Genomic DNA, 23,107 nt, shown 5'->3' with positions numbered 1-23,107 from the left:
TTTGTATGAACTAATGGCAGAGATACCCCAATGACAGATCAGCAAACTCTCAGAGTAAAAGATCAAGAGTAAATATTTTAAGCTCCTGTGGGCCAGAAGAGCTCTGTTCCAATTACTGTGTTCTGCTATGGCAGAGGAAAAACAGCCAAGAATGAGACTAGCTGCATCCTAATAAAATTTTCCCAAACAGATGGCAGTGGGATTGGACCCATGGAGCCTTATCTGCTGACACTAGGACTAAATCATAGATCAGAGAGTAGACTAGTGGGGTCCCCAGAGCCTCGGAATGGTTCTCTAGCTGCTTCAGATCTGTTAACACACTTCAACTAGACCAACTCCTCTTTCACCTTTTTAATGTATTTTACGTATTTACCTGTTCTAAAAATATCCATTAGGAACTTATTTAAAGGATGCCAGTTTAAGCGGCTGCCTTCAGCTCTGGTCATAATCCTGGTGTCCTGAGATTGAATCCCACATCAGGCTCCTTGCTCAGAGGAGAGCCTGCTTCTCCCTCTGCCTGTTGCTCCCCCTGCTTGTGTTCTCTCTGACAAATAAATAAATAAAATCCTTTAAAAGAGAACTTATTTAAAGTAAGAATCCTACTTTTTGAAAATCTTAATATAATATAAGGAACTTTGAGTACCATATACTAGGATTTTAAAAAGATATAACTTATTTGATCACATACTGTTTTTTAAAAAAATATTTATTTATTTATTTATTTGACAGAGAGAGAGAGAGAGAGAGAGAGATCGAGATCACAAGTAGGCAGAGAGGCAGGCGGGGGGCGGGGGAGCCTGCTTCTCCCTCTACCCCTCCCCACTGCTCATGTTTGCTCTCCTCTCTCTCTCTCAAATAACAAAAATACTTTAAAAAAGAAAAGAAATTTCCCCTTGTGCTGAGAACTCTTAGGACCGACCCTCCTAACAGGGTTCTTGTGTATCATGCGGAGTCTAGCTAGTCAACCTGTCATGCATTGCACCCTGCCTAGTGCTGCCTCTGTCTTACTGGGACTCTGTGCCTTTTGACCACCTTCTGTCAATTCCCCTTTCCCCTCCAACAACCCTCAAGTAACCACAAGTCTGACCTCTTTTTCTACGATACTGGCCATGGTGCTGGTGTTAGATTTCACATATACATGAGATCATACAGTATTAGTGTTTCTCTGACTTACTCCACGGAGCATAATGCTTTCAAGGTATATCCATGGTGTTGCAAATGGTAGAATTTTATTTTTTTATGGCTGAATAATATTTCATTGTGCCACAACCTCTTTACCCATCCACCAGTGGTCAATGGACAATTTGTTTCCATGTCTTGGCTATTGTCAATAATCCTGCTCTGAACGTGGGGGGTTGCAGACATCTTTTTCGAGTTACTGCTTTTATTTCCTTTAGATACATTCCCAGAAGTGGAATTGCTGGATCATATGGTATCTCTATTTTTTTTAATCTTTGGAGAATCCTCCATACTGCTTTCCATAGCAGCTGCACTGATTTACATTTCCACCAACAGTGCACAAGGGCTTCCTTTTCTCCGTATGCACACCAGCATTTCTTATCCCTTGTCTTCTTGATGATGGCCATTCTAACAGGTGTGAGGGGAGATCCCATCGTGATTTTAATTTGCATTTCCCTGATTACTAGCCATGTTGAGCATCTTTTCATGTAATTGTTGATTATCTGTATGTCTTTGGAACAATGTCTTTTCAGGTTCTTTGTCCATTTTTTTAGTTTTTGGTTTTGGGGTTTTTTTTGGTTGTTGTTTTGGGATTTTTTTTTCCCCCAGGGTTGTTTTTTGTTTGTTTGCTGTTGCTCTGTATGAGTTCTGTATATATTTTGGATATTAACCCCTCATCAGATACATGGTTTGAAAATATTTTTTCCCATTCTTTTCATCTTGTTGATGGTTTCCCTTGTTGTGGAGAAGCTTTATATTTTGATGTAGTCCCAGTTGTTTATTTTTTATTTTGTTGCTTGTGCTTTGAGTATGATTTCCAAAAGGTCATGACTAAGGAGCTTTATTCCTGTTTTCTTCTAGGAGGTTCATGGTTTCAGATTTTACACTGAAGTTTTTAATCCATTCTGAGTCCATTTTTCTGAGTGGTGTAAGATAGGGTTCAGTCATCCGTGCTGTACTGAGAAGCCAAGTAATTTTAATGCCTAATAAATTTTGAGAACCACTGGCTTAATCTCTTTTTTACTACAATAAGAGTAGCTAGAGATCCACATGGCCTAGCCCTTGAAGAGGTCAGAATACACCCTCTTGTGAGGCCAAAATCAAAATAATACATAAAGCACAGATAAGATTCTCCCTCCGCAGGCTGTGCCCTGCCCAGGAGAACGTTTGTCACAGATGAGTCTGTCAGTATTTTTCGGGTTGCAAGGAACAGAAAGTCTCTCAAGAGAACTTCAGTGAAATTGGGAAGCCTGTTTTCTCTTTTGTCAAGTACACTAACTGGCCCAAAGCTCTTCAGCTCATTTAAGCCTCATTCAGTCATTTACAAGATTACCATTATTAGAGCCTCAATAATGAACAACTAAAAATAACACTTTTCCTGTGGAGTAATAGAAATACTAAAAAATAAAAAGAAAATACAGGAATTTGGAAAGTGAGAAATTTCAACTCATGTTGAATGTGCAAAATTTAATAAACCTTTAAATAGGGTTCTAAGAAAAAATCTTTAAGGAAAAGGTTCTTGACATAACATTGTCTCTCCAATGTAATTTTTCAAAAACTACCAAAAAAGTCTGCTCCATCTGCAAGGTAACTTTTGTTCCCTGAGCATTCACCAAACCAGAGAATTTAAAAAGTAACATTTAGGGATGCCTGGGTGGCTCAGTAGGTTAAAAGTCTCTGCCTTCTGCTTGGGTGTTGGTCCTGGGGTCCTGGAATCGAGCCCCGCATTGGGCTCTTTGCTCAGCAGGGAGCCTGCTTCCCTTCCTCTCTCTCTCTCTCTGCCTGCCTCTCTGACTACTTGTGATCCCTGTCTGTCAAATAAATAATAAATAAAATCTGAAAGAAAGAAAGAAAGAAAGAAAGAAAGAAAGAAAGAAAGAAAGAAAGAAAGAAAGGAAGAAAGAAAGAAAGAAAGAAAGAAAGAAAGAAAGAAAAGAAGAGAAAAGTAACATTTAGAGGCGCCCAGAGTGTGCTTTTCTCCCTCACAGCAGCCTGAAAGGGAAGTGTGGTTTATAACTAAAATTGTGGCGCCACCTTCAGTTCATAGGGTGGATTGACAATTTGACCCGATGCTTCTAAACTGGATTGTAAAAAGAAAGGAGTCTTAAAACCAAATACCTGTAAATGATTAAGCATGAAGGCGCATGGCAGCAGGGTGGGGTGGGGGGCAGAATCATTAAACCAAACTACCTTCTGCAGCATGCTGCAACTCTACCTGTGCGGGGGTCTCTTTAGTCCAGAGTGAGACCTCCACCCTAGCTCCTGCTCCTTCAAGTATACTCGGGGTTCAGCAGCTTCGGCATCATTTGAGACCCAGCGAGAGATGGAAATTCTCAAGCCCAACTCCAGACCTACTGAATCAGAACGTTCATTTTCCAGATGATGTGTGCACTCACCAATGTCGGAAAAGCTATGTTCTATGTACTTTCCCAACCATTCTGTCCATATTCCCAATTTCACAAATCCAGGGTAAAGGGCGCAGGGCGGAAAATGCACAGACACTTTATCGACAGAATTACACAGCCTTGATGAGAAGATGTCATTTACTGAACTTACATTTCAGCAAGCCAAAAGTATAGGCAGAGTCCCAAATATATTACAAATATTACACTTTCCGATTATGTATTTTGTCATTTTCCAAACATAAGACTTTGAGGACTTCTGCCTCATCTGCAGCTCTCTAAAGACCAAAAGCTCTCCTGCTTCAGCTGCACTGATTCACGTGCCTTGCTTGTACCCACCTTTCAGAGTAGCTCAGAATGTTCCCTGGGTCTCAGCCAGGTGCTTTCCTTCCCTGGATTCCCAGCACTCTCCCCACCACCTCACAATACTCTTACACTCCTCCACAGGACCCTTAATGTTGTACAAAATAGTTCTTTACCTGTCTTGGCTCCTTTTCTGGATCATAATTGCCTTCAAAAAGCCAAGATAATACATTGGAATTCACTCACTTATTCATTAATTTATTCTAATACTAAACACCTACTATGGGCCAAGCATTGTGGATTTGATTGAAAAACACTGAGCACAATCCCAGCATTTATAGAGCTCACATGTTTGTAGGGTAAAAGGTCAAACAAGTGGGTGCCTGGGAGGCTCAGTTGTTAGGTGGCTGCCTTCAGCTCAAGTCATGACCCCAGGGTCCTGGGATTGAGGCCCACATTGGCCTTCCTGCTCAGGGGGAAGCCCACTTCTCCCTCTCCCGCTCCCACAGGGAGTAATTCCCAAAGCCATGACTCCCTGAACAAGAGACCGAAGGCTCCCTTTTATTAGGACTTGGGACGAATTTTCAGAGGGTCATCTTAACCTTATCATAAGGCTGAGACATTTCTGGCACTTTGATTCATCTGCTCAGGGGTTTTCCTCAAATATTTCTTTTTCTGTTCCATCACTTTGTTAGTTTCTAAAGGTAACGCTGAGATGGAAGCTTCTAGGAGCTTCCTGAGTTCAGGAGGTCAGACTGGTGACAAAAATGCCTCCTCTGGTTTTATTCCGCTCCTCCTTCTGAAGGGGCCCAGGGTGGAGGGACATCTTCTGTAGCTTCTACCTGTCAGACATGGCGTGTCCTCGCAGGGATTCAGAAAGGAGCAGAACTGTTTCCCCCCTCGTTTGAGATCTGTGTGTCACCAGATTTTACCCCTAGCTGTTTGCCCCCTCATGTTACTCCCAACCCTCTCTACGCTTGGCCACAGACTGCACTGAATAGTTGAGTATGCAGGTTCCAAAGAGTAGTAAGCCGAGCAGGATTACCAGGGGCCCCAGGAAGGAGAGGAACCACATTGCGCTGGGTAGGGCCCTTCTGACGGCCTCCCTGTCCCCCTCAGGAAAGCCTCCTCCTCTTTGTTTGAGGGTAGGCAGCCAAGCTGCCTGATCAAAGATTTTCTTTTAATTTTTAAAAAGATTTTATTTATTGCAGCACCTGGGTGGCTCAGTGGGTTAAGCCGCTGCCTTCGGCTCAGGTCATGATCCCAGGGTCCTGGAATGGAGCCCCGCATCGGGCTCTCTGCTCAGTGGGGAGCCTGCTTCCCTCTTTCTCTCTGCCTGCCTCTCTGCCTACTTGTGATCTCTGTCAAATAAATAAATATCTTTTTAAAAAAGATTTTATTAATTTGCTTGTCAGAGAGCAAGCGAGCGAGTGCACGCACACAAGCATGAGCAGGGGGAGGGGCAGGGGGAAGAGCAGAAGGAAAGAAAGGCTCTCTGCTGAGCAAGAGGCCCCATGCGGGACTTGATCCCAAGGCTCTGGGATCATGACCTGAGCCGAAGGCGGACGCCTAACCGACTGAGCCACCCAAGCGTCCCATCAAAGATTTTCTTAATATTGACTTTGATTGCAGGCACAACACGAAGTATTAAGTACTGGCCAGACCCCCTCCCACTAGCAGGTGGTGCAGAGCCAGTCTATCATCACCTACTTACATTCCCCAGGGCGCTCCAGTGTGTCTGGAGTTTGCTCGTTTCAGATATCCTAGAAAAACGGGGACAACGACTCCTACCAGGACAGGGTTCATTTCAAGATCGGAAGGCTCAGAGCATCAAAGCCCGTCTCTAAAAGCCGAGGAGCAAAGCAAAGGCAGCCAGAAAACGCTCCGTTCTACCAGGTGCTAACAATGACCTGTGCCGCTCACGACTGAACAGTCCTAGAAAACGCTGCAGGCCACTCAGGGGCCGGCAGCAGACAGGACTGCAGAAACCAGAGCAGCAGAGCCAGGATCCTTTACACTGAGCGCCCCTACCCCTGGGGGCTTCACCTACCTCGCGGATGAGACGGACAGAAGGGTCAGCGGTGTCGGTGGCTCACGGGCGTGTTTGTCGTCCTCTGTCGTGGGAGCGCCGCGTCCCGAGGTTCTGGCAAGGGAGAGCGGCCTTTCCACCCCGCAGTGGTGGGTCCGGGGCGGGCCCCCCTCTAATTTTAGAGATGTGTGGCTCACTGCAAGAGGTGGGGTCCTGTCTATACTGGGTGTAATTGGGCCTGTGGCGACTGGTTTCTCCCCGTCTTGAAGTACACCCCACCCCAGGTTCACGTGGCTGATTTCAGTGGGGCATGTGAGGGGTAGGCAGACGGCTCCACCACCTGGTCAAGGTCCACTGTGTGCTTCAAACCCGAGAAACCCCTGCGTCGGGAGGTGGGGAGTAGAGCCTGGAGGAAAGGGCCTCCCCTGGGTCATCTCGAAGGAGCTGAGTTTTAGTTTAAGCCTTTGGGGCAGCTCCTATCCTAGTGGGAGCTCCTGGTAATAGTCTGGGTTTCGTGGGTCTTTTTCAGGGTTCGGTGAGCCCCTTCTGTCCTTCAGGGTAGCTCCTGGAAGCATGCAGCAGCTCCCACTCGTGGCAGCACCTGACTGACCCTTCTTAGCGCCATTCGAAGGTCCCCTCTCGCTCTCAGCTGCCCGCTCTGGGTTCCGCAGTGACCTCTGGGACAGAGCGCCTCCCACTTCTCTTTCGGAGCTCTATGCCTTTCCCCGGTCTTGCCTAGGTAATTCTTCACTGCATGTTGGCTCTAGGATGCCTTGAAGAGGTGGCTTTTTAAGTTCTGTCCAATCTTTTAAATTGTTTTCAGCAAATCTTATCATTTCTCCTTTCAAAATACTTCCAGAATTCTACCCCTTCTCACCACGCTCACTGCCACTCCCCTGCTGCGGTTGCCCCTCACCACCACTGACCTGATTATGGCAAGGACCTCCTTACCTGCTTCCACCCCTCTGCTGTCAGCGCCTCAGCACAGCGGCCTGAGAGCCCACAAAACCTAAGCCAGATCAAGTCCACCCCTTTGTTCATGTCTCTAATAACGTCCCATCGGACACGAACCTACAAAGTCCCACATAATCTGGAGCCTCTGTCTCTGAATTTATCCCCTGCTCCTTGCCCCACACTCACTCCCTTACTATTTGTGCCTCTTCAGTGTTTCCTAAGGCATTAGGACTCCAGGGCCATATCATTAAGCATCCCAAATCTGACAGCTTAACACAACCAAAGCCACACTTTCTGTTGGTCAAGAATTCGGAAAGGGATTAAGAAGCACTTCCCACTCAGAGTTATTCAAGAGACGTGCAGTCAAGATATCCTCTGGGGCTGCAGGTATCTCTGAAGGCAACCCAGGGGCTGGGGACCCATGTTCAAGATGGCCTACTAACAGGCTGGCAAGTCAGCCCAGGCTAGGGCCTGGGACCTTCCTTCCAGCCACCAGGGGGTCCTTACTAGGAGCTGGTTTCCCTCAGAGCGAGACATCCAAGCAGGAGAGGGGAAGCCACAGTGCCCCGATGCCTTGGCCTCCAACGCTGCACATGGTCACTTCTGTTGTGTTCCTTCATCACACCCGGCCAGCACGAACTCAGCATGAGGGCACATGATATACAGGTGAGACTACCCGGGGTGAGAATCTTGGGGGCTATCAGGGAGGCCACTTCTCATACGTTAACAGGCCAGGCATGGCCCACCTCCTGGTTTTTCTATTTACCACTGCCTTCGGCTTAAAATGTCCTTGCGTCAAATATCCATATGGCTAGCTCCCTCAGTTCCTTTACAACTTTCACTCAAGTATTATCTTTTCAGTGAGGCCTGCCCACCCCCAACCCCCCCCTGCCTAAAATGGAAACATATTTATCCATATTTCTTCATGCATCCCTGTTGGAACCCCTGCATCCAACAGGGGTTCACTTCTAAGATCTTTGTGACTGCAGTAAACTGGATCACATGCTTTAATCTCACTCAAACAGGTCTGTCTCAGGTCCACAAAGCTCATCTTAGAGGGTTTTGCAACTGGTGAAGTTAGGAATCCAGATGTGACAAAATTCGGTCACTCCCCAAAACCTACACAACTATTTGTGGGTCCTTGGTGGGGCGAGTTGACATATTGCTATTTTCCTTTCTGAGGAAGACCTACCTCATTGCCCCTCAGACATAATAAACTCCAAGTATTTTACAGCTTCTTTAGATACTGGGCCCTTTTCTTTTGATACCTTATGTAGCCCTTGCTAGCTATAGTATTTTGTGACACACAACACCTCATAATCAGAATTACAAGTGATGACATTATACCGGGACATACTAGAACTTCAGGGACTTTAGATAATTTCTGGAACAGCCAGAGCATTTACCCACACAATATAATCTAAGAAGATTTATCATCACTTAGTTGATAATGCTTTCCATACCAAATAAATAAGCCTAACTAGTCAAAAAGTTTTCATTTTTTGGAGAAGCTGTCAAAAATATCAGAAGCTTTTAAAGTACACATCTAGGGCACCTAGGTGGCTCAGTGGGTTAAAGCCTCTACCTTCAGCTCAGGTCATGATCCCAGGGTCCTGGGATAGAGCCCCCCATCAGGCTCTCTGCTCAGCAGAGAGCCTCTTCCCCCTCTCTCTCTGCCTGCCTCTCTGCCTACTTGTGATCTCTGTCTGTCAAATAAATAATAAATAAAATCTTTTAAAAAGTAAATAAATAAAGTACACATCTAAGTGGGATTGCAGATCATCACAAAACTTTTAAACAAGTTGGCAATAAGAGATTCTATGGGCGTTTATTGTTGCTAACCAAACTTAGTTCTTTTAATATTAAGAAGATTGGATTTTCTTAAGTAATCCAAGACCTGATAAAGACAAAGCATAGAAACTATTTTTCCTGGGTAGATAAAGAAAATTGGTTTACAATTTCTCATCAAAAGTAAACCAAATTCCAGCCTATACCAGTGTGTTTTTTTAAGTTTATTTTTTTAGTAAACTTTATACCCAAGATGGGGCTTGAACTCGTGACCCCAAGAACAAGAGTCACATGCTCCTCTGAGCCAGCCAGGGGCCCCTATACCAGTGTACTCTTAAAATTCATTCCCATCTCAGTCTCAATCACATATAAAATATAAAACTCCTTTCCAGAGATTCCTTTTTCTTAGACTTTCTACAGCTCTTTTTACATTCAGATTTTGTCCTAAGTTTCCCATATCCCATACAACCAGTCTCATTTTAGGACAAAGTCACTTTCTTTTCCCCCAACAAAAGCGTATTTCTGTTTCTCATACCTTAATTACCAAAAACACCCATCTTTCTTTCCTTGAATATACAGCTGTTTCCCATATTATTCCCAGTAGTCCTAATTACATTTATTATAATTCTTTATGTTTAGAGATCTTAATTTATTTTTTTCTTTTTTAATAGATTTTATTGATTTGAGAGAGAGAGAACATGAGAGGGGGAGGGGTGGAAGGAGAGGGAGAAACAGACTCCCTGCTGAACAGGGACACACTCCACCTCCCCCCACACCCCAGCAAAGAACTTAATTGAGTAGAGCCTGGGTATCTGGTTGTTTGGTCTACCTGTCAGGGGCACCTGATGCTGTGCTGTTTAAAAACCCATCAGCCTTCCCAGAAAGCCTGTGGGATTGTCTGAAAAGGCATACAAATTGGGACCCCAAGGCCCAAGTTAATCAAATGGTCCTTAATACCTATATCATATCTCAAAGTGTTCCAGATATCCGCAGAAAGCTTCAAAAATTAGCAACAGGTCCCAACACTAACTCCACTCAGCAAAGACAGCTTTTAGGGTATTCAATAACAGATGGGACAGAGGATGAAAAAGAAGATAAGAAAATGAAAAGGCAAGCTGCCCTTCTGACAGTAGCTCTAGTCTTCATGAGGTAATCCAGGAGAAGAAAGGAAGTCCCCATGCGTAAGTGTCCCCAGCCCCAATCCTGGGACCAAGAGACCAGACACAAAACTGGGTTACAATCACTTCACATACTGTAAGCACGAGGGGCACTGGAAATCAGATTGCTCTAACTGCCTGGGAAAGGGAAGTGGGATGGCAAAACCAAATCACTCCAGTGCCCCTTGTAGAAAACCAGATCCTCATCTCCCCTGAGGAGTCCTCTGGCCTTAGCAGTAGGAGAAGAGCCAGTTGAATCTCCTTGAGACAAGAACCACCTTTCCTCTATGGAACACCCAGAATGGTAGCCTTTCCAATAGAAATGTAACATAAGAGAGTCTCAGTAAAAGAAGAGACCAAATGATTTCTGGAGCCTTTGACCTGTGAAATGGGCCAAGATTAAACACCCCTGTTCAAAACCTGGCTCTCAGCTTCCATAAAGTTACTTGTTGTCAAGGATAAGTACAAATCATAACAATAAGGTGTTTTGTGTGTCTGTTTGTCTGTCTAGGTGGTATTTTTGACATTTGGATGGTATTGCAAAAAGTCATTTATAAAAGAACTCTATTAGGTTTAAAGGCAAGTGCTTGTAAACATTATGCATTCTAAAACTCAAAGCTTCTATTGGTTCTTGAGTTCAGGAGGTCAGTCCTGAGTTCAGGGGGTCAGGCCAATGACAAAATGGGGAATAGGAAATATCTAAAATTAATTTATCAAGAAACAGCTGTATGTAGCATATTACTTTTTAAAAAAAGGGGGGGGGAAATGCAATCACCACAAGACAATTAAAAATGGTTGCTCCTAGGGATGAAAAGGAAACTGGTTTTCAATTTTTTTAAGCAACATGCATATGGTATGTTTATGGGTCAGAATATTTCAATTATTCACACAGGAAAAATGACTGATGTAAACAGTTTCCTACAGCTAACAATGCTGAAGTTCACCTGACAGAATTCACTCTGCCTTTAGGCAAATTATACTTTTAAACACCAAGTTTAGAAGTTTAAGAAGTCCATAAGGAAATGATAGACACTACAGTCTCACTAGTTTTAAGTCCCATGCTGATCACTAAGAGAAGGGAGCAAGGTGAAGGGTGGCAATACGCCACCCCAGAATACAGCACTTTAATGGAACCACTGTTTCTGAGCTAAAAACACTTAAAAAAACAGGTGCAGGGGCGCCTGGGGGGCTCAGTCTGTTAAGCAGCTGCCTTCAGCTCTGGTCATAATCCCAGGATCCTGGGATTGAACCAAGCACTAGGCTCCTTGCTCAACGGGGAGCCTGCTTCTCTCTGTCTGTTGCTCCTCTTGCTTCTGCTCTAATAAATAATTTAAAAAAAGAAAAAAAAAAAAACACAGGTGCAAGAAGGGTACTCTCTCTCCCCTTTCTTCCTGAAAATAGGCTAATATTTGCCATCTCCATATGGAGGATGTCCTCTCTAAACCAGAAGGAAAGTATCATTCTCATCATCAAGGATGTCAGGTCAAGACAGAATTCTACATAAACCTTATTTATTTCTTACCTTCGCTTGGCTTCCTCACGTAGTTTACTTTTCCACGATTGCCTCTCTTTGTTCAACCTGGTATAAAAAGCCTTTAGGTTTTGCCACTTCTTTGAGCCATCTCCTTATGAGGGCTTCCATAGCACCTAAAATTTGTATTAAATAAACGTGTATCGTTTTTTCCTATTTACCTATCTTATGTCAACTTAATTCTCAGGACCAACCAAAAACCCAAAGATGGTAGAGGTAAAACTTTGCCTCCCCTGCAGAGGCAAACCCTATATATATTTTATTCTGTTAATGCACAGCAAACAAATGTAGTTGTTTACACCCCTATTTTCTGTTGTAGGAAAAATAGAAGCTTGGTATTAGAACACAGAGTGGTACCCTTGGGATGCAGTATGTTGCTCAGGAATGGAATTTATTCTCTAGCTTATTGTTCAGATTAAGCTGCCATTTCCCAGTGAGGCCTACAGAATATGCTAAGAGGAACTGTGAGGAAAAAGATGTTTCACGGTAATCATATTTTAGAAACGTTTGATTTCTTTACTGTAGGTCTTCACAGAACCACCATTATGTTAGTGTATATGGTGATTTTCCAGGAAAAGGATATTCCTCTATGCCTCAAACAGTAAAGCACTTTAATGTTTGTTAAATTTTAAAAGGAAGAAAAAAAGAAAAAAAAGGAACCCCAATTGGTTTTTTGATGGTAAAAATCCATTACAGAAGGAATAAAGAGGCAGCTGCTAGTAGGTTCAGGGTAATCTAGAAATCTGAAAATCTCAAAATTCCCCCAGAACTTAAAATCCTTCCCAGGACTGATAGTATCTTTTAAAGTCTCCTGGCTATTTGGTTGCATTTGTGAGGTACACCGATGTTTATGGGGGTCTCACCTTTTGTTTTGTTTTGTTTTTTCGTAATCTCTATACCCAGTGTGGGGCTCAAACTCATGACCCTAAGATGAAGAGTTACAGGCTCCACCAACTGAATCAGCCAGGTACTCTGGCAAACAGAAGGTTTTATGTGGATTTTCTAAAAGAGAAATTCATTTTGCTAAAAATCACATTTGACATACTTTTTGAAAAAGAGACTTTGGGTGCTAAAATGGATTTCTGAATGTCAATTTATTTTCATGTTTTTTAAGTCAAGATTATATGAACTAGGTTTGAACTACCCGGTTTTTAGATACCAGAATAAAAAGAACAAGCAAAAGTTGTACAGGATAACTGATTCTTTTTAATCTGAACAGAAAATAAGTAAGTAGACAAGTTTGCCAAAGAGAGTGGTAAAAACTGAATGTTACATATTATGGAATCAGTACATCAAGTTTTACTTTGGTAGCCGGTGATTCTTATAGTTAATTGTGCGAAAAAAATAAAATCAGTTATACTGAAACAAGATTATAAAATGCCCATTTCTGAACCCTAGTCTGATAAAACTGATTTCATATCTAGCTTATTGATAAAATCCCATTTCAGTTTTCCCTGTGCAAAAAATACATGTAAGTCATTAATGGTGGCTTGGTGAGGTGAAATCAATTTCTCTTGGGATAGTTCAACATAACGACCCAAATATAAAAAGTTATTCAAGATTCACAGAGATAAACCAGTGCCTAGGAAACATAATTCACCCATGTGCGTAATTATAACGTTTTTTAAACATAAAATCACAGTCAAAGACAGTGATAACATTGCATACTCAGTGCATTACTTCATGTAGTGCATTCCTATGGCTCATTTGGAGTTTAACAAATGTAACCACCACACTTCTAATGAATGGGCTTCTAACATACACAGATTCATCCAATTCTTTTAAAAAATCTGAAACTCTTATTAAAGAGCTTGAGCTTGACATGTAAGGACTTTATGCCTTAATATCCCAAACATTGGGAAGATTAGGTGTGAAACATGGTAACCACCCCTTGTAAGCAAGACTGCACATAAACTTCTGTTATATTCCCACAAAGAACCCTCAGAACAACTCAATACTGCAGACTGAGAGGGGCACACTTATTATTTAGCCAAAGAAATTTCAAATGGCTTTCCTGGAGTCAAATGTACCCCAAGATCTATACAAGGAATGAGTTTAACGGTGGCAGCTAAAGCAATCTGCCACTGCGTGATAAATGCTATTATGCATCAGGTTATATGTTTTGATAAAATACTATGATTTGTTTCCTACAATCATGGAGCACAAGAAAATGAAGCTCAAGACTATCTTGTAAGAACAGGATAAATGATGACCCCAGTTTTCAATAGGGTTCTTCATTGAAGGAAAAGATAGAGCCATAAAAGTCAAATTAGCTGACTTCAAATGGTTTACATCCCAGGATGAATCAGATTACACTGATTTAAGCCCAATTTAATTTAGGCAGGTTTTTAACCACAAGAATAAGGACATTCTTAGTACATATTAATAATTAAACCAACATATACACAATTAGCAAGATCCTATATAATATTAAATGGTTTAACAACTTGTTCTCAATTATTTCATATCTAATTATTTGTTGTTTTAAGAAAAAAATAAAAACAAAACCCAAGCTCAGCTTTATTTTACAACATACTGTGTATTTCTAAGTGTGTTCTTTAATGATTTCATTGAAGCAGAACAGCTCTCCAGATTCTAAGAGCCAAACTCAACCGTATCTTCTGTTATCTGTTTAAATTCATAATTGCCTCTGCCATCCATATGCAGGTAGTACTATGGGAAAGAAGTGGGGGGAAAGAAATCAATGACTAAGATAATTTCATTTTTGTCAGGAATTTATGCAGAGGTTATTATACAAGAAAATGGAAATTATTTTAAGCTACTAATACCTTCAAAAGTTTTATACCCAGAAAGGTAAGACTAAATGAAGAAGTCCATTCTCTTTAATATAGCAACAATGTGATTCTGCTTGGAGTGGACAGAGTACTTTCCTTTATAAAAACTAAAATACCAAAATTCCTCATTATTTTGAAGGAAACAAACGTACAGGCATCCTACATATCAGAATGCTTCCATAACTCCACATCCAATCCAATGTACCACAGGCTGAACTGCACTAAGGATAAGCCTAATCAACGGGGAATTCTTGAATATTTCCTTTATCTGGTTTCCTGGATTAGTTTGGAACCTCTAACTTAAGGCTTTTTATTTGTTTGTGGTCTTAGTAGAGGAGTAAAAGAGCTATACGGTATGCCTGTATATCCCATCCTATGAAGACACTTAGGACAACAGCTAGAAAGACTTCTGTTTTATTTAGCAGCTTTTTATTTACAGAAAAGATATGTTTTCCCATCTTCTATCTATTCTGGCCTCTGACATTAACATCCCTCCGTCACACAATCTCTGCTTGGTACTCTGCACTTGTCTCCCCCACCAGAAGAAGAGGGGAGGTCAAATCCAAAAACTCTCACAGCTCTGTCGCTATGATATTTATGAGCTCCTGAGAAAACACCAAGGCTTGGATACTTTTTAAACTGCTTTGATTATTAGTTATTCAATTTCTCATTTCATTCTGAAAAATGGACAAATTATAAGAATTAATGGACAAATTATAAGAATAAAAAGTATCTTTAAAAGTCACACAGCTATACAGAATTCCATTATTTTTCCTAAATACTTTCACAGAGGCTACCTCTTCGATATTCATGGTAATCTAAGAGACAGGAAGGCAAGGATCAATAACTTTATTATATGAAGGAAGCAACGGATGCCAGTCATGCTTGAAGCCAGGTTTTCTGAGTTCAAATCCCATACTTCTCATCTTATCTGTATACTATCATCTTAACCATAGGGTTATTGAGGTTAAAGAAAGCACTCTGTATCCCCCAAGGACATTTGACTCAGTACTTGGGGAAAAAGTTGCTCCATCAGGTATGTATTTTATGGACCAAGATACCCTGTACATTTGTTCTAATTTTTCTCAAACCCTTTCTTTTACCTGGAATGTCTTTATCATTTAGGAAGGAAGAAAGAGAAGAAGGAAGGTAAGAGAAAAAGAGAGGGGAAGGGAAAAGGAGGAGAGAGGCAAGGGAAGAGTTGAGTTAACAGGCTTTAGTTTGGGGTTTGATCATGAAGATCTTGAAGAGCTGAAAAGAACTGCCATACTGAGAACGGCACTGTTAGCACACCAGGATACATAAGGGATCCATACCAGTGCAAACCTCACTGTAATGGCTATGTAAATTATAGTAACTACTTAATGATTCTGTTTTATTACAGTCCAATGATAAACACAGCTGACATTATTCAGATCCCCTTACAGCCATGATCTCACTAAAAATGTCCTTAAACTTTCTGCCATCTAATCCTTCCTAAGACTCTTTCCCTTCTGTCAATACTGAGTGGTGAGAAAACTTCACTTAGCCATAGCTGCGATAAGGTTGTGTAAAGTTTAGTCAGCTATTATACAATAGTGATTTCTAAAAATGGAAAACCACTAACTGGTTCTCTACTATCTCTCCAATCAGTTAGGGCTTATTAAATATGTATTAGAGCTTTCAAAACTGATAACTACAATATTTAAGGAAAATTTAGAATCACGTTTTGTCCTTCAAGGTATATATTTGTAAGAGAACATACACCAGGAAATCTAAAACCATAATCACCTGAATTTAAGTATTTAAATGAGATAAAATTCCACTATACCATTCAATATAAGAAATACAAACCTCATGGTGTTTCCAAAGAGACTTTCTATGTGACACAGTGAAGAGGGTGATGCCAACCTAATACAAAGAAAATGATTTAAGTTTTTATCAGTAATACAGAATCACAAATTAAACTCATCTACATATTTAAATTATTAAAATGACTGTTTTCAGAAGCTATAATTAAAAATCAATGTAAAAGAGAAAAAATAACAAATGATGCCGATGTTCAAAGTAATGCAAAGTACAGACCATCAACCACATAATAAAAACACACAAGTATCCATAAATTCTTTAAAAAACAAACAAACAAACAAAAACAACCTAACAGGTACTAGCATTAAGTGTACTATTTTGTTTGGGGCAGAAAATATATATCCTGACCCAGATTCTATTTTATTGTGAAAAATATGCGAAAAGAGTATAGGAATAGTAAAAATAGCAAGAGGTCAAAGTCAGGAAAATTAAATCAACATGGTACTATCTACAGTCAATCTGTTTTTCAAATACAGGGTCACACTCCTTTATTGGAACCTGTTTTGGATTATGTCTGGGGCAAAATTCTCGGGCAGAAAATTGAATGTTTCTGTGGCAACGTTATAACACCGACACTGAGATAAGTTAAGAGTTTAAATATCTTCTGCGGTTTAGGCAAGGTTTAACTACCCTATTAAGCATGCTACAAAATAATGAAAAATCTTTTAGTTTTGAGACCTTATTGGGTTTTTTTGTTGTTTGTTTGTTTTGTTTTGTTTATTTGAGAGAGAGAGAGAGCATCAGGAGGAGGACGGGCAGAGAGAGAAGCAGACTCCCCACTAATCAGGGAGCCTGACATGGGGCTTAATCCTGGGACCCTGGGATCATGACCTGAGCTGACAGCAGATGCCTAACCAAATAAGCCATCCAGGTGCCCCAAAATCTTACTGGTTTTTAAACTCTAAATAAAGATTCAGAGATTTCTAATAACGATTAAAACAACAACAACAACAACCCACCAATCAATATAACTGCAGAGGCTCTGGATCAGTGGTTCTCAACTTGGGGCTGTGGGGAGGAGTTCTATCCATCAGGGGACACTTGGCAATGTCTGGAGATGTCTGGAGATATTTTTGATTGTCACAATTGAGAGTGCTACTAGCATCTAATGAACAGAGGTCAGATATGCTATCAAATATCCTATAAAGAAAGGACAGCTCCTCACAACTGAGGATTAGCTGATCCAAAATGTCAACAGAGCTGAGACTGAGAAACCCTGCTCTAGATTGTAGTTACTTAAAATGGATATCTTCAGGCTGAGAGATAAATGCTTGAGTATCCAGATAATTCCAACATGAGTTCTAATTTTATTTTAATTAATAAATTTTTAAAAATTAGCCAAAGTATATTCTGGACCATTTCTACCATGAGATTTAAGTGCCCAAGTCTGTGTTTGTACTTTGCTGATACAAAGTGATTACTTCAAGTGAGAGCAGTTGGGATGCCTGGGTGGCTCAGTCAGTAAAGTGTCCGACTCTTGATTTTGGCTTAGGTCATTACTTGAATGAGATGGAGCCCCAAGTTGGACTCTGTGCTGGGTGTGGAGCCTGCTTAAGATTCTCTCTCCCTCTGTTTCTTCGTTCCCTACTCTCTCTCTAGAAATAAATAAGCAAATAAAGTGATAGCACTTAACACGTTTAATGTGCCATAACTTTGAATGCCATGTGGAAAAGTTTTCAAATTGGTTACAAACTGCATGACAAAATAAGTTATTAGTAACACATTTCAATGGTACGCTTACTTTTTTCTTTTTTTTTTTTTAAAGATTTTATTTATTTGACAGAGATCACAAGTAGGCAGAGAGGCAGGGAGAGAGAGAGGAAGGGAAGCAGGCTCCCCGCTGAGCAGAGAACCCGATGAGGGGCTGGATCCCAGGACCCTGAAATCATGACCTGAGCCAAAGGCAGAGGCTTTAACCCACTGAGCCACCCCCACTTACTTGATTTTTGAAAGCTCTCTTCAGATAACCTTATTTTATGATTCTACAGTAATTGGATCAGGTCTCAGCTTAATGAAAGCATTCTTTCTGATAGAATTACTTAAATAGGATACAGAAGCAAAATTCAAAATATAAGATCTGGACCTCAGACTGTATCTTTCCATAATTAAATCCCAAACTGGTGGTTTAGTTTCAGCAAAACAGTATCAGAGGTCTCTTTAATGTTACCAAATTGAAACTGTGTTTTGTCTGTACTTAATTTGTAAATTTTTATTTGTTTTGTGGCTATAAATGAGCTCTAAGTTCAAGGAGTTCATATCTCATTTCAACTGTTATTACAGGAATATAATTAAAACTGGAAACTGAGGACCCCGTAAGAATTTTCTTTTATTTATTTTAATTTTTTTATAAGATTTTATTTATTTATTTGACAGAGATCACAAGTAGGCAGAGAGGCAGGCAGAGAAAGAGGAGGGAGCAGGCTCCCCGCTGAGCAGAGAGCCTGATGTGAGGCTTGATCCCAGAACTCTGGGATCCTGACCTGAGCCGAAGGCAAAGGCTTTAACCCACTGAGCCACCCAGGCACCCCAAATTTTCTTCTTTTAAGCAGAATCTACACTTTTATTGGAAAATTGCATCTTTTGTGGGGAAATATAGCTTATAACTAAACATAAGGGGACAGCACACAGTCAAGACTACCACCAAAGAGCCTCTAAATCACTGATCAAATAGAGACTATACCTCCAATACCTATAAATTTGAAAGTTTATAGGAACAGATACATAAAAATATTATAAATGAACATAACTGATTCAAGAATAGAAAACAAACCATTAAAGAAATAAAATCAGTACAGAAAAATCTTCCTACAAAGATTCATGTAGCAAATTTATTCTTTCCTCATTATACCAATGCTTCTCAAATTATAATATGCATTTGAATCCTCTGGGAATTTAGTTAAAATGTGGACTCTAATTTGGTAGGGCCAGAGAAGCTGCATTCTAACAAGCTCCCAGGAGATGCTGATCAATGACCACACTCTTAACAGTACGAATTCATGCTGTAAATATGCAACATGACCTTTTATATTTACTGTAAACCCCCGATAACACTTACAAATTGTTAAAAGAATCCTGTACTTCCTTTACTTACATAACACTAAAAAACAGTTAGGATATACTGCTCTTACTCTCCAAATCCAACAAGAGTATAGATGGTATGACAACCACCACGGAACTACCAAAGAGTTAAAGAACAGTATCAATACACACAGCCTCAGAAAGGCTACCACAAGAAACTCTGGTAAAATGTTGCCCAGGCCAGAGGAGGGGGAAAAAAAGGACAAACTGAAAACTACCAAATGACTACTGTCAAGGTTTCCTGATTTAAAAAAAAGAGATATTTAGGCTTCATTCTTAATGGAACACATTAAGAATATCTCAGTTTATTAACTCTGAGTATAGGGAATGAGGTAAAAGAGAAGTAAATTTAGATAGAGTATTTGTTTCAAATCTAAGATATAGCCAAAGAGAATTATATACAGAATTCATTTATAATTTTTTAACTCATATCATTAATTATCATTTGAAATCTTTATTAAAGCAGAGAGAACACCCTTTGATAGTCATTTTGAAATCTCTTTGGATAGACATCTGGTTGGATACACAGTAAACCAAGAATGACAGGGACCCTCAAACTAAGAACCTGAAATGCTTACCTTTCGACAATGACTGTAAATGTAACCTTCCACATCCACACTAACTGCACTTGTGCATTCATCCAAAATAGCAAACTGGGGTTTATGATAAAATAATCTTGCCATCTGAAGCATAAAAGGAAATATTTTTATAATCACATGCAGAAATTAATAAGCTAAAATAGATTTACCTTAAATTAAATATGCATTGAGTCTTGGAAAGCAAGAATGAAAATTATTTTACCTCAAAAAATCTACTTCCCCAAAAGAGAAATATATTTAAAAGAAACAAAACCTATGTGTCTTTACTATCGTCCCAAAGGGGAAAATGTAACACACAGGAAATTTACTGTTAAGAGTTAATCTAAAACATTTAAGACTGATGTGAAATGTGACTAAGATTTAAACTATTATAGAATGTTCTCTAAACAAGATTAGAGGGTACATATTTTAACCAAATCTTAGAATTCAGACTCCAGATGGCTTAAATGAAAAAAATGTATTTATTTCTGAACATTTTATTGCTTAAGTAATGTCAATTAATATTAAGCTGCCAATTAATATTTACACCAATCATTTTTTAAAATATTTTATTTATTTATTTGACAGAGATCACAAGTAGGCAGAAAGGCAGGCAGAGAGAGAGAAGGAAGCAGGCTCCCTGCTGAGCAGAGAGCCCGATGCGGGGCTCTATCCCAGGACCCTGGGATCATGACCTGAGCCGAAGGCAGAGGCTTTAACCCACTGAGCCACCCAGGCGCCCCTACACCAATAATTTTTGAGTGCACCCATTTTGTGTCCCTGAGGTTAATACTAAATGTGCTCATTTTTAAGCGTCTACTAATTTTATAAGTAAAATTAACACCAAGAATGTTATAGCTTCCATTTCTTCAATTAGCAAAAATGCTGAACACCTTCTCACTTATTTTCCATATGTATTTTATTTTCGGGGAATTATTTACTCTGATCCTTTGTCTAACAGGTATTCCAACTGGTCATATGCTCCTAGCAACAATCACCATGTGCCAAGACCAATGGACAATTTTATATTCTTGCCCAGTTTATCTTTTCTGCTACATGCAATTCAGATGACCACTTCCTCCTCCATGAGAAAGTGACAGTGAAACATAGTCTTAACATTTCTTCTCACTTCTTAAGCTGCTTCCTCAGTTTCTTTACCAGCCTTTTCTTCTTCACTTGACCATTAAATTTTGGGGTTCCTCAGGGCAAATTTGTAAGTCCTTTATCCTATATTGTATTTGTAAGTCCTATATCCTATATTGTCTCTCCCTGAATGATCTCATTGATTCCCATGATTCCAAATATTATTTACATTTGTGGACTCTCCATACCTTCTGCTCTTCAAATTTCTAGACTGCTAAATAAAAATTCCTATTTGATATTTCCATCAAATTTCACCGAATTTTCCCCTTAAAATCCATCCATCTACCCCACTGCACTTTAAACATTTCAGAAAATAACACTATCAAACAGCTGCTCAAGCTTGAAGGCCACAAGTCCTCGCTTCTCTCCCTCCCTTTCACACATCCACCCTCATATTTTTTAGTCCAGTCGAGTAAGTGCTTCAGAGTTTGTAGTCCACTCACTTTCTCCCTTCTCCACAATCATGCTCTCAGCCCAGAACACAACCATCTCCTGCTTATAGCCTACTTCCTCTTTCACTCCCCTCCAATCCATTCTCCCTATAACCAGAAAGGAGTTTTCAGAAATGTAAATCAAATGTCACTCTCCTCTTCAACTTCCCACTTTACTTTGAACAAAATCCACTTCTTACTGGGGCATCCCTGCAGAATCAGATTCCTTCTTGTTTTCTAACCTCAACATTCAGGCCAAAATTGCCTCTTCTTAACTACCAGACACAAGGGGTCTTACGCCAGAGAGGTTTAGCACATGTCACTTTCCTTTTGTCTCAAACACTTTCCTTTTGTCTGCTTTTTACATCTTTGAAATTACTCCTCAAAACTACCCTGAGCCCTCCACCTCAAACCAAGTGGGTGCCTACTGCAACTTCTCTGCAGCCCTTCGTATGCTGTGAACTGTATGTTCTCTTTGTCTACTCTTCTAGGCTATTATATTCATTTAAGTAGAAACTCTATTTTAACCACTACTGTACACCCAACACTTGCATGAAGGAAACATGTAGATATTTGATAAATTAAAACATAAGCAGTACTCCCTATCTGATGAGATAAGAAAGGGGAAGCAGCAAGTATAGACTACTAGAAGTTCAGCTGTGCAGAGAACGCCAGAGGATCTTTGGTTAAGGCAGAGTTTGCTTTTTACATCAGGGAGATCTAAAAATGTTTTTCTGAAAGAGAAAGACCAGAAGAGATTAAATATAGGGTGTGAAGGAAAGAGTATGATATACTGAAGGAAAGAGTATGATACAGTCAAGAGGAGTGAAGGCCCAAAAAACATGGAGACATTTAGCCTTTCTCAAGAGGAAGGATGACATATCCCCCACAGACAGAAGCAGGGAGGTCAGGACAGTCCAGTGTGAACTTCATTAAGAGGACTGATTATCTGACGGCATGCCACAAATGCCCTCCCGCCATGGTTCCATGGATTTCATCATCACATTTGGCATACTGGATGGCAATTTTCTCATGTATCTCTCTCCCACCATGCTGTCAGTCCTTGCTACCACAGTACGAGAAGACTGTAAGGTGAGCAAGCACGTGAACTTTGCAATGGTACTACCACCTGAGCTCGGCCGGCCCCTACCCCCACCCCACATGGTAACCTGTACTAGTGGATCCTTGCTTGGCAGCCTACTTCACGGTGCTACAGTTCAATTTCCTCTGTACAAGGGGACACTCAACAGTTCCTGCCTCAAAGGACTGACAAGAATTCAATGTAAAGGGCCTAGCCTACCACCTATCTATTATGCACTCAATAAAAATGAGCTGTCAGTAACTGACATAATACCAGCTTTTTAAAGAAGGAAGTGAGCTGTTCTGCTGGGAGTAGGAAATGGGGTAGAAAGCCTGAGACTGGTAGTTTTTAAGTGATTATCGTGAAAAATGAGAAAGAGGGGCAAAAGGAAGATGATCACCAGGGAACATGAAAGGTGGTGGCACCAAACAAATTCTGATCTTTCAGCTGCGCTCAGAGGCCTATATACAGAAACTGTTCAGACAAAGAACTGTTTGCCTCAGGCCTACATACAGAAAGAACTGTATATAAGCAAAGAACTGTTCTTGGGCTGCAGCTAAGGTAATATGAGGAAACAAAAAGCAGGAAAGGAAGTTAAGGGAAAAGGAGCATTTGTTCATTCCTTTACGAAATACTTCCTGACTACCTCCTATGTGCCAGGCCCTGGATTATTAAATCTATGCTGGACAGGAAAGGAGGTAGAGTCACAAGGGGACTGAGTAATCATAAGAAAAGGGAGGGGGTCAATATTCAAGATATCTGTAAGTCTGAAGAAGGGAGACAGTTGCCAATTTCTAAAGGAAAAAGAAT

The 23,107-nt window shown here is 40.5% G+C and overlaps 1 protein-coding gene across 2 annotated transcripts in view; it reads right to left on the bottom strand.

Moving 5' to 3' along the window:
• Window positions 1-12,529: 12,529 nt before the first annotated feature.
• ABCD3 (ATP binding cassette subfamily D member 3) overlaps window positions 12,530-23,107 on the bottom strand; it is a 75,974-nt gene continuing 65,396 nt past the window's right edge. For both annotated transcript variants that reach the window (XM_082688739.1, XM_082688740.1), the window contains 3 exons: window positions 19,643-19,747; window positions 15,972-16,028; window positions 12,530-14,016 (listed from right to left, as the gene is read on the bottom strand). In XM_082688739.1, coding sequence (XP_082544865.1) covers window positions 13,939-14,016; window positions 15,972-16,028; window positions 19,643-19,747 — 240 coding nt within the window. In that variant the 3' untranslated portion in view covers window positions 12,530-13,938. The remainder of the gene's footprint in view (window positions 14,017-15,971; window positions 16,029-19,642; window positions 19,748-23,107) is intronic.

The sequence above is a fragment of the Mustela nivalis genome (assembly GCF_964662115.1).
Source record: "Mustela nivalis genome assembly, chromosome: 10".
Classification (NCBI taxonomy): domain Eukaryota; kingdom Metazoa; phylum Chordata; class Mammalia; order Carnivora; family Mustelidae; genus Mustela; species Mustela nivalis.
This window is presented reverse-complemented; position numbering and strand designations above follow the sequence as displayed.